Source organism: Portunus trituberculatus, chromosome 32 (assembly GCF_017591435.1).
Source record: "Portunus trituberculatus isolate SZX2019 chromosome 32, ASM1759143v1, whole genome shotgun sequence".
NCBI classification, from domain to species: domain Eukaryota; kingdom Metazoa; phylum Arthropoda; class Malacostraca; order Decapoda; family Portunidae; genus Portunus; species Portunus trituberculatus.
The window spans coordinates 6,445,853-6,457,976 of NC_059286.1; the positions used below are offsets into that span (position 1 = coordinate 6,445,853).

Sequence of the window (12,124 nt, forward strand, 5' to 3'; positions counted from 1 at the left end):
CTCATCCCTGTGGCTACACCTCCCCACTCTCCCTTGTATTTGTATCTGTTAATATTTTTACCCTCCCACAGTAATAAATGTTCATGTTTAATATGAAGATAATGGGTAAGGAAATATTAACTTTGGAACAGCATAGGAAAACTAGAAGTTCCTTTGTGATACAGAAACATTATTGTGATGGGGAAGAATTATGGTACAAACAAATGCAAGGAACACTGAACCATTTATACATACATTGTAAGGGTAAAAACATGGAAGGTACAAATGAGAGGTAGAGCAGTGGTGCCGCTCACAGATTTGATGTCTTTACACCATGAAGATGAGAGCAATGAGGCAGCAGCAACAAGTAAACTGTCAAAATGTGTCAATCCAAAATAAATTGCTATCCCCAGTCAGAAGTGTTACCATCTAGTGTTGTTTTCCCTTGGCACCTTCAGAGATCAATCAGTACATCCTATTTGATCATTATCGACTTTATGCAGGAACAAATCAAGGAAATCCTTCTTTCTAGGCAGAGAGCAATAATCCTGTAAGAGATCTTTTAAAGAAAGGCTTTATGGAATGCACTAAGTTTTGTAGGTCATACTAGCAAGTTTTGTAGATCATACTAAGTTCCTTGTTAGCTGTGATGACAGCCACATCCCCAAGACAACAAGAATCATGTTATTGCAAGCAGATTCCCTTAACCCTAGCAGTAACTAACCACCTCATACCAGCAGGCTCATCACAAGCCTTCAGCCACCACTAGCTCACTATCAGGAGCCACAACATGAATGACAACAATTAGTAATGACAGTAATACATGTAACAGTCAAGCTTCAGAGGCAAGAAGTGAAGTGTGATCCAAGCCAATGGAGACAGCAAAGGCTAGAGGATAAAATCAAGTCTTCTGAGTACAAGACATAAGCTTCTTGTGTGTAAAGGACATCAGCCAAACAATAATGCACAAAGGGTTTCTAATGGGCCATGCCATGCTGCACCTGTACTCTCGGTAATACATTCCATGCAAGGCAGGGCAAGGCAATGCAGGTCTGGCCAGCACTTCCTGCCTATCCAGAGTGCACAGGAGGATGGGGCAAGGAGGGAGGAGGAAGTAATGGGAAAGGGAACTATTATGATCTGAGGACAAAGCTACTTACTTGCTCATTCAGCCAGGCCTCCATCTCTTCAAAGTCAGTGTCTTTCTGTTGCTGAAAAAACATACACACACAAAAGCACCACATTAGCAGAGGGATAAAAAAAACACACAGTAACATCTGGCCTTAAAGTGTTAAGGGGTTGCAGTGCTAACAGCTGCCTAGTGAGTGTCAGGAGCAAATCTTTAGTTTAAAAAAAATTCTAGGGAATTATTAATCTGTGCAAAATATGTTTGTATTTTGATGTCAGTAATTCTAATATATTTCATCTATTTAAATTTCAAATTTCAGATCTGTTAACTTACTAGAGGCAACACTGCTTACTACTGCTGTGGTCCATAACATCTACACTGCACACACACACACACACACACACACACACACACACACACACACACACACACATGCTTGCATCTACATACGTACTTACACTACAGACGCAGGCAAGGGTTATCATCTAAAACTTCCTTCTCACAAAGTCTTGCATCTAAATTGTCAATGTGTTAAGAGATCACTACATCTTGCAGCTAAATTGCCATGTATGAAAAGTCTACCCAAAATTAACACAATGCCTATTTATTTGGGACAGGCTGAGTGTTTGAATGAATGCACAGAACCAAGGGACTTGACCAGGAATCTGTCAACTGCACCAATCATGGGAACACGCATCCCTCTTTTATCATGAGGTTGGACACACCAAGAGGCACAAGAAAATTTTGAGTGGCAAAAAATTGAACACAAAATCAAGACAGGCAAAAATAACTTCAGGAAACACTATGGATAATGTGTTACAAAGTAACATCACAAACATCTTGGATTATCTTTGTAAAGTACTATTAAAACATGATTCTTAATGTCCACAGTCTGATTATGAAAGAAACACAAATATGACAATGACAAATGATGTCACAATACTTAGAACACTGAAAACTCAAACTGTGTCACGGGAATACACCAATGAGTGCATCCAAACACTTGCAGAAGGAATCAAGATCTGTGCTTCTGTGAAATACTTCTCACAGTACTCTAAAAGCAGGGATGATTCAACACTGTAAAGAACCAGTCACACTAGAGGCAACCAGAGGCGACCTAGTCCTGAAGTAACTTACAACTGTTCATTACCTAGTGTGTGTGTGTATCTCTGTATACCATACATACAAAGTGTATAGCAGAGTAGACTCACTACTTTGCCTCCAGTGAACTTGTGTTGTTTCAGGGCTTCACTGCTAGGAAGGCAAAGCACCATGGGGCTACTGGCTCTGTCCCTGCAAAACTGCTGTTTTGCTATTTATGTAAAGCTAACTGAACTAAGTTAAGCTCAAAAACTAAACCACAGTACAGGTTAAGATTACAGGCTCCACTACCCTACCAGGAACACAGACAGATTTCTGCACCGAGATAGAGCAGCTTTAGACTAATTGCTGACAGGAACAGTGGCCTGCATGCCATGCCTGGTGGCTGAGAGACCCACTCAATTCATACTGCTGGAAGTTTGTTCATGTTCATTTCTCTGCATTTTGACAGCAAATTAGACCAAAGCCACCACTAAGCAGCAGGTGTGCGCCTGAGGTCACCATTCACCGGTGAGGCAATGCAGCATATCTTGAGCACTAAGAAGCATGTGTTACTCAAAGGATGTGAGTAGCCATCATAAAAGCCAATCAGGGTTGTCTACAGAGTTAATGATAACGCTAACTCTTCTCTTTCTCGCCTTACCCACAGTGCCTCCTGAGCTCCAACACAGCCATCAACAACACCGGGAGAAAAATAAGTCAGTCAAATTCCTTAACTTGTCTTCCATTCTCTCCTTTCAGTTGGAAAGTGTGAATGTACGTATGTTTGTGTGTGTGGAGTGTTGATTCAAGGAATGGCTGTGTAAGATTCATGCCAAAGGGAAGCTACATTACAAATAATTAATTGGTGGGGAGTCAGGGGAGTGGGGTCAGGGAACAGTTACTACTGGTGGAACAAACATAACCATTAATAAGTACACTTGTGCAAACACTGGTGCAGGTGAAACAGGACCTCCCCAAGTGGCAAATGATGCAACCTTAATGCTGGTGTTCATCGGGCTCACTAACCCTGTTGTGTGTTGCCATTGTATTCAGAAGGTATTCCTCTTCTTATTTACCCTTGCCTCCAACTGTAACTTCGATGATACATGATTTGAACTTAATAACACCTCCTGACACCAGATGTATCATTCTTATAATATTTTCTTTGATATTACTATTTAAAATCAGTCATTTAAGTGTCATATCACAGAAAATTAACTAGATAATCAGAAAATATATCTTTCATTCAACAAAATATTTTTAACAAGAAAAGATATGGCTTCTGTGAGGGAATCTTTGGCCAAGTCATGGCTAACTTCTTTCTATTTAAACAAAAATAAACTTTACATATGCACACATCTCAACTAACAACTCATAATGAAATAATTCTTCATACCCTCCTCCACTGGATCAGGAGATCAGGAGTCACAACACAAGTGTGAGGGAGTCAATGTTTGCCATCATACAGATCATCAAGTGTCATTCCAAAGCACTACAACCATTCACAGCCAAATGCCAATCACAGAAGAAGCACAAAGCAAATTAGAGATTTCCTAACCCAAACTGGGAATTATATGTTGAGTGCAACACCAGCATGAAGGGAAGCTTTCATTTGCCACCATAAAAGAGGTGGTTTAGGCTGCTTTAATGAGAGGGGGCATTTAGGATGCCAGGCAGGGGAGAAAGGAGGAGTACTCACAGGGTTGTGCCGCACCTGGGCCACACGCCCCAGGGAGGAGGGCGTGGTGTCTGCTTCTGTGTTGTCCTGGTAAGTGCTGCTGCTGTTGGAAGGAAGGTAAGGTTAGACAAATCTGTTTCAGACATCAGAGAGTTCATCTGTCAATAGCTGATACAATAAAAGAGTTGGCATTAATTCCTGCCCTTGATCACTTCAAAGGGCACTTCAGAATCCTCAGAAATAAAGACTTATATTTAAAGGAAACTACATTTAAAAGAAACCAAATATTTTTTTGACTGAACAACATTTAACAAATAAAATGTGCTCCTTACTATGTGAAAAAATCTTCAAGAAGAAAAATTTAGTAAAGCACGAGATGGCAAGTGTCAGAATGCCACATACCTTTAAGATGTAGAGACAAACTTTGCAACTCAAGACTCTCACAACCTGTGCAACCTGCTCACAACCAAGCTGCAAGATTACACTGAACTCAAACACCCATGACAGCAACATATATATGGAGTAGGCAGTAGTCACCTGCCGCCCGGTGGAATACTCCAGGAGAGGTACTTACGGGGATGTAGGCAGTGCTGCAGACTGAGTGATTCCCCGTGTCCTCTCTTCCCGGTTCCCTTTGTGGTCTCATTTATACAATTGAGCAGCTGCAGCCTGCCCTCTAAAGACAACTTCTACTACTTCCTACACTACACTACAACACCTTACACTTTTACACTCTCTTCAAATCAAAATTTAATAATGGCTTCACCACGCCCTGCCTCGGAGTCCCCCTCTGGGGAGGGGACCATAAATGTCCCCAGGTCGGACTGCCCTCTGCTGTCGACCTTGGGTGTCTTGACACTTCATCTAATACTTTCACTATCAATTTCTGCAACATTCGTGGCCTTCGTTCTAATTTTCAATCTGTGGAACACCACCTCTCCTCTACTAAACCTCATCTTCTCTTCCTAACCGAAACACAGTTGTCTGTGACTACTGACAGCAGCCCCTTTTCTGTTCCCTCCTACTTGCTCTATCCTCATTTTCAATCCAAAGCTGGATGTTGCGCATACGTGCGTAACGACACCACTTGCTCTCGTGCCCACAATCTTGAATCTTCAGAATTTTCTACCATCTGGCTAAGACTTCAATGTCACTCTCTAACTAAATTCATCTGTGCTGTATACCTCTCACCTAATTCCTCTGACTATGTAAAATTCTTTGACTATTTGACTTCCAAGGTGGAGCACATCTTATCTCACTTTCCTTTTGCTGAGATCTCCATTTTAGGGATTTCAATGTTCACCACCAGCTTTGGCTTTCATCTTCTTTCACTGACCAACCTGGTGAACAAACCTTCAACTTTGCTATCCTTCATGACCTAGAGCAGCTAGTGCAGTTCCCTACCCGTATTCCTGACCGCCTTGGAGACACGCCCAACATTCTTGATCTTTTCCTAACCTCCAACCCTTCTGCTTACTCTGTTAAACTTTCCTCTCCGTTGGGCTCCTCCGACCACAATCTAATTTCCGTTACCTGTTCTATCACTCCAGTGCAGCCTCAGGACCCGCCTAAGCGGAGGTGCTTCTGGCATTTTAACTCTGCTAAGTGGGAGGAACTAAGGCAGTACTATTCTGATTTCCTTGGGATGATTATTGTTTTCATGTCAGAGATCCTTCTCTTTGTGCCGAGCGCATAACAGAGGTGATTATCTCTGGCATGGAGCTATACATTCCTCATACTTTCTCTAACCCTAAAGCTAAAAAGCCTTGGTTTAACTCTGCTTGTTCTCGTGCTGTCAATGATAGAGAGGCGGCTCACAAACGGTTCCGTAGCCATCCAACTGCTGAAACTCATGCCCTATATATTTCTGCCCGTAATCATGCCAAATCTATTCTCCAACTTACTAAAAACTCTTTCATCAATAGAAAATGTCAAAGTCTTTCCAATTCTAACTCCTCTCGAGATTTCTGGCATCTAGCCAATAATATCTCTAACAACTTTACTTCTTCGTCTTTCCCTCCTTTACTTCATCCAGATGGCTCTACAGCTGTCTCTTCTTTTCTAAAGCTGAACTCTTCGCTCAAACCTTTGCTACCAACTCAACTTTGGATGATTCTGGGCATATTCCTCCTACTCCTCCACCCTCTGACTACTTCATCCCTAAAATTAAAATTCTTTATAAAGACGTTTTCCTGGCCCTCTCTGGCCTTGATTCTCGGAAGGCTTACGGTCCGGATGGAGTCCCTCCTGTTGTTCTCAAAAACTGTGCTTCCGAACTCGCTCACTGCCTGGTCAAACTCTTTCATCTGTGTCTCTCTACTTCTATTTATCCTTCTTGCTGGAAGTTTGCTCACATTCAACCTGTCCCTAAAAAAGGTGACCACTCCAATCCTTCTAACTACCGCCCTATAGCTTTGATTTCCTGCCTTTCTAAAGCCTTTGAGTCTATCCTTAATAGGAAGATAATGAGGCATCTATCAGCTCACAACCTTCTCTCTGATTGCCAGTATGGTTTCCGTAAAGGCAGATCTACTGGTGATCTTCTTACTTTCCTAACTGAATCTTGGTCATCCTCTTTAGGGACTTCGGTGAAACCTTTGCTGTCGGCCTTGACATATCGAAAGCCTTCGATAGAGTCTGGCACAAATCTTTAATTTCTAAACTACCCTCCTACGGATTCTATCCTTCTCTCTGTACCTTCATCTCCAGTTTCCTTTCCGATCGTTCTATTGCTGCTGTAGTAGACGGTCACTGTTCTTCCCTAAAACTATCAACAGTGGTGTTCCACAGGGTTCTGTCCTATCACCCACTCTCTTTCTATTATTCATCAATGATCTCCTAAATCTGACTCAATGCCCTATCCACTCCTATGCTGATGATACCACCTTGCATTATTCAACAGCGTTCAACAGACGCCCAACCCAACAACAATTAAATGACTCAAGGCGAGATGCTATAGGACGCCTAACTTCTGATCTTTCACTTGTTTCTGATTGGGGCAGAGAAAACCTGGTTTTGTTCAATGCCTCAAAAACTCAATTTCTACAACTATCTACTCGACATAACCTTCCAGACAACTATCCTCTCTTCTTCAATAACACTCAACTTCCCCTCTCCTCTACATTAAACACACTCGGTCTATCCTTCACTAAAAATCTAAACTGGAAATTTCACATCTCTACTCTTGCTAAATCAGCTTCCAAGAAGTTAGGTGTCCTGTGGCGTCTTCGTCCATTTTTCTCTCCCTCCCAGCTGCTTGCTCTGTACAAGGGCCTTATCCGCCCGTGTATGGAGTATGGCTCTCATGTCTGGGGGGGATCCACACACAGCTTTACTAAACAAGGTGGAATCTAAAGCTTTTCGTCTTATCAACTCTTCTCCTCTAACTGACTGTCTTGATTCTTTAAGTCACCGCCGCAATGTTGCATCTTTATCTGTCTTCTACCGCTGTTTTCATGCTGTCTGCTCTTCTGAACTTGCTAACTGCATGCCTTCCCCTCCTGCGGCCTCGCTGCACAAGACTCTCTACTTCTTCTCATCCCTATTCTGTCCATCTTCCTAATGCAAGAGTTAACCAGTATCTTCACTCCTTCATTCCCTACACTGGTAAACTCTGGAACTCTCTACCTGTGTCTGTATTTCCACCTGCCTATGACTTAAACTCTTTCAAAAGAGGAGTGTCAAGACACCTCTTACGTTAACTGGACCCTCCTTTTAGATTTTTTTGTTTTTTCTCTTTCTCCTACTTTCCTCTTAACAGGGCCTGGCAACCAGCGGGATTTTTTTTTTCCAACACTTTGTTCTCCCTTGGCCAGTGCCCTTGTAATGTAAAAAAAAAAAAAAAAAAAAAAACAGGAACCTTAACACAAGACTACTAACAGGTCATGCAATCACCTGGTTTTGGTGTTCTCATAGGTGGCTGTCCGGGACTGGGCAAACATGTCAAAGTCTGCATCCTCATTCTTCTTAACCTTCTGAGGAGAGGCACCCACAGCTGGAAGTAAGGAAAGACGTCAGAATGCAAAGCTATGGAAACCTGTTATTTTTCCACTCCACCTGATAAAAAAACAGGATAAGGTAGTGTGAGGATCTCCAACCCAACCTAAACAGTAAGTATAACAATAGGCAGTAGATTATTTATACTACCGGGAAATTACTCAATAGCTTAAAAAACTGCACTCCAAACATACTAACTACACTTCCTGCTCCATATCTCATCTTGACACAGCCCTTCCAAGAACTTAATTTGAAAGCTACATAGACTTAAACAATGCTGATCAGCACACAACATCATAATACAATTAAGCTCTTCAATACTGGGACACATCTTTACCTTGAGACCTGTATGCAATTAGGCCATTTTACTGACATCAGGAAGAATCTATGAATGTCAAAAGATTAATGGCCACAGTCTTCACTAAATTAATCCCCCACATAAGTTTCTGAAGCTGTATAAAATCACCAAACAGAAACCAGAAAGAACATGGAAATGCATCATAGTACTGGAGAGGTTGTCACAAACAAAAATTAAAACTAGCAGGAAGGGGATGCAAGTGTCAAGACTGGCCTGGAGTTACACTGAGGGATGCCAGCTGTGCAGAGGGAGCTTCATCAGCCAGGTCAATGAGGGAGACTTCCGGTGCTGGCTGTTGCTGGGGGGGTGGCACGGCTGGCTGGGTCTGAGGAGGTGTCTTGCTGGGGCTGCCGGCGCTCTTAACCTTACTCATGTAGCGGTCGTACCTGTGGCAAGGGAGACGCTTGAAGATGATACAAGACATAGTACAAAGTTAAAGAAAGGAAACTGTAGAAGAGACATTAAAACTATATTTTTCATCATAGAAATGTGAAAAAATGGAACAAGCTTAGTGAAGAAATTGTGAAGCTAAAACTGTCCATGCTTTTACAACAAAACTGGATGATAGATATAGAGATGGAATACTATGAGATAACTCCCCTCCTGCAAACCAAAACTAAGCAAATACACACTAGTGCAATGTAAAAATGAATACACAATGACGAACACCACATAGATTTGGACACGGAGCAAAAGAATGAAGATATGTTAAAATTATAAAAGAGAAATTAGTAAAATGATAAATAAAAACAAATAATACAAAACACATGAGAAAATATAGTCAGGTTTAGACACATGACAAGAATAACCAAAATGATGAAAAATAAGAAAATAATGATAGTTTTAGACACATGACAAGAAGGAAAATGAAGACTGTGTGACTTGTGACTTAGCAATGTAAAGGAGGCAACTCACCTGATGAAAAGGTTGTTGAGGTTGTCATTTATCCTCAGGAGGTCAGCTGTAAGGAGGTCATCGCTGACTCGACCCACCAGCTCCACCACCCGCTGCTGCATGGCACGGCAGGTGGCATGCAGCTCCTGTAATGCATGCACACCTTTACTGACCTGCTACCTGCTCAACACAGACACAACTGGTGGGTGGAAGGAACACACTCAGGAAAATATCTGGAAAATTTATGAGTGAGAATGGTAATTTGTCTGTTACTTGGTGTACACAGACATAAGTGGTAAAGGAAAGGTACAGACTCAGAAACAGAAGACAAGTTTAAGAATAAAAATGATGGATGTAAATTTGCTGTCACCTGCTGTACAGAGACATAATTGGTAGATGAAAGGAAGAGACTTGGAAAAAGATTAGACAAATTTATAAAAGAAAATGGTAAGTGGAAATTTAGTCGCTACCATTGGCAGGGAAGAACACATATGAAAACTAAACTGATCTCTGTAGCTTCTGGAAACAGACTTAGTAAGAGTGCACACCCTTCAAAATACAGACTTCAGCTGGATGCTGGGCAGAAAGACATACAAACACAGTACAAAATGCCTGCAAGAGGAAGATTTCAAAACACTTCACAATTCTGAATATCTTTTAGACCTTTTTTGGGACTGGCATTCTTGGTGAGCGTTTTTCACTGATCATTACCCCTCTAAGTTAAAAAAAAAATATATACCTCTAATCCAGTATAAAAACACCAATACACACACACACACACACACTACTACTACTCCAGGAAGACTTGGACAGAATATGGAAATGGAGCTGTACATGGCAAATGGAGTTCAACACGACAAAATGCAAGAAAATAGAGTTTGGCAAGAGTGAAAGAAGAATCAGGAGTATGTACAAGATAGGAAATGAAGACATAAAAACCAGTCATGAAGAAAAAGACCTTGGGGTGACAATTACCAATGACCTATCGCCAGAGAGACATATAAACAAAATAATTGGAGAAGTATTGAACTTATTGAGGAACATAAGAGTGGCGTTCAGATATCTAGATGAAGAAATGATGAAGAAAATAATTACTGCAATGATAAGACCGAGGCTTGAATATGCAACAATACAGTGGGCTCGAACTTAAAGAAACACATAAGGAAACTAGAGAAAGTACAGAGGGCTGCAACAAAATGGTGCCTGACTTAAGAGATTTGACTTATGAAGACAGACTGAAAAGAATGCAACTTCCGACCCTGGAAAACAGAAGAGAAAGGGAGACCTGATAGCAATATACAGAGTGATGATTGGCATGGAAAAATGGATAGGGAAGATCTGTGTATGTGGAATGGAAGAATGTCGAGAGGGCATGGGAAAAACTAAAATGGCCACTTATAGGAGAGATGTGAAAAATATAGCTTCCTCATAGAAGGGTGGAAGCATGGAATAGTTTAGACGTGGAAGTGGTCAACGCAAGGAATATTCATGATTTTAAGAAAAAGCTGGACATTAATAGATATGGAGACGGGACAACACGAGCATAGCTCTTTTCCCGTATGTTACAATTAGGTAAATACAATTAGGTAAATACAAACACACACACACACACACACACACACACACACACACACACACACACACACCCGGTAGCTCAGTGGTTAGAGTGCTGGCTTCACAAGCCAGAGGACCGAGGTTCGATTCCCCGGCCGGGTGGAGATATTTGGGTGTGTCTCCTTTCACGTGTAGCCCCTGTTCACCTAGCAGTGAGTAGGTAAGGGATGTAAATCGAGGAGTTGTGACCTTGTTGTCCTGGTGTGTGTTGTGTGCCTGGTCTCAAGCCTATCCAAAGATCGGAAATAATGAGCTTTGAGCTCGTTCCGTAAGGTAACGTCTGGCTGTCTCGTCAGAGACTGCAGCAGATCAAACAGTGAAACACACACACACACACACACACACACACACACACACACACACACACACACACACCTGAAGCAGCTGTAGGTCCTCCTGATGCTCCTTTCCTGGACTCAACTCAGTCAGCATCTCTGCCAACACCTTAGCATTGGACTCCACCACGTCAAGCTCACTGTGTAGTTTGGCCCGTTGCTCGGCAGTCAGTGTGGTCGGGGCTGCAGGGGAGGTGGGGGCGGGAGGAGCAGGGTGGTGGGGGGCCTGGCGACGCGGTGAGGTGGCCATCATGCCCCCACCAGTGCCAGAGGTGGGTGGACGGGGGATGCTGCGTGGTTCTGGGGCTCCTGAGGTCTGCATTAAAGAGAGAGGGAGGAGATCCTATAATGTACTATTATTAACTCCTTCAATACTTAGATGCATTTTTACCATGATTTTTTGGCATGATTATACAATTCTATTTACATTAGGAAGGGTCTATGGAGCTCAAAAAAATGAATGGCCAGTCTTCACTATTTCAATCCCCACACAAGTTTCTGAAGTTGTATAAGATCACCAAAGACTAAGCAGGATGAATATGGAAATGCATTATGGTACTCAAGGGGTTAATAAGAAAAAAAATATGAGAATAGTGCCACACAAGACAAGGGGAACAAGGAGCAATGGGAGGAGTGCCACATACCCTCTGAGGAGTGATGATCGGTGCCATGGTGTCAAGGTCGGTGGCTGGGAACTCCACTCCCTTATGCTTCAACTCAGCATACACCTGGAATACACAAACACAAGTACTTATAATGACTGTATACACTCAATGATGCACTGCTAAATACTTCCCATGCCTGTACACTTCCTTCACAACTGCGCATTCCCTTCAGACACACTGTAACACTGCAACACTAACATTAACATTGGTACATTTATGATAGTTTTCCGAAGTTTAATATTAAGCTTCCATCAACCTGCTGTATAGTTTCTGTGTACATGTATAGTGCAATATAACTGTTCATTATTATTACTATTACTATTAGTTCATGTCTCTAAACACACTGGATAATTATATGCTACTTGCTAGTTTCTCTGAGTAATTGTGGGAAAT

At 42.0% G+C, this 12,124-nt stretch overlaps 1 protein-coding gene across 11 annotated transcripts in view; it reads right to left on the reverse strand.

Annotated features, from left to right (window-relative positions):
• The window catches only part of LOC123511925 (TOM1-like protein 2), a 38,511-nt gene that overhangs the window by 2,709 nt on the left and 23,678 nt on the right, over positions 1-12,124 (reverse strand). For 5 of the 11 annotated variants that reach the window (XM_045268023.1, XM_045268027.1, XM_045268026.1 and 2 more), the window contains 8 exons: positions 11,711-11,794; positions 11,107-11,382; positions 9,139-9,263; positions 8,437-8,609; positions 7,764-7,863; positions 3,891-3,972; positions 2,853-2,864; positions 1,140-1,190 (listed from right to left, as the gene is read on the reverse strand). In XM_045268023.1, coding sequence (XP_045123958.1) covers positions 1,140-1,190; positions 2,853-2,864; positions 3,891-3,972; positions 7,764-7,863; positions 8,437-8,609; positions 9,139-9,263; positions 11,107-11,382; positions 11,711-11,794 — 903 coding nt within the window. The remainder of the gene's footprint in view (positions 1-1,139; positions 1,191-2,852; positions 2,865-3,890; positions 3,973-7,763; positions 7,864-8,436; positions 8,610-9,138; positions 9,264-11,106; positions 11,383-11,710; positions 11,795-12,124) is intronic. The other 6 variants (XM_045268025.1, XM_045268019.1, XM_045268018.1 and 3 more) reach the window with 5 other exon arrangements.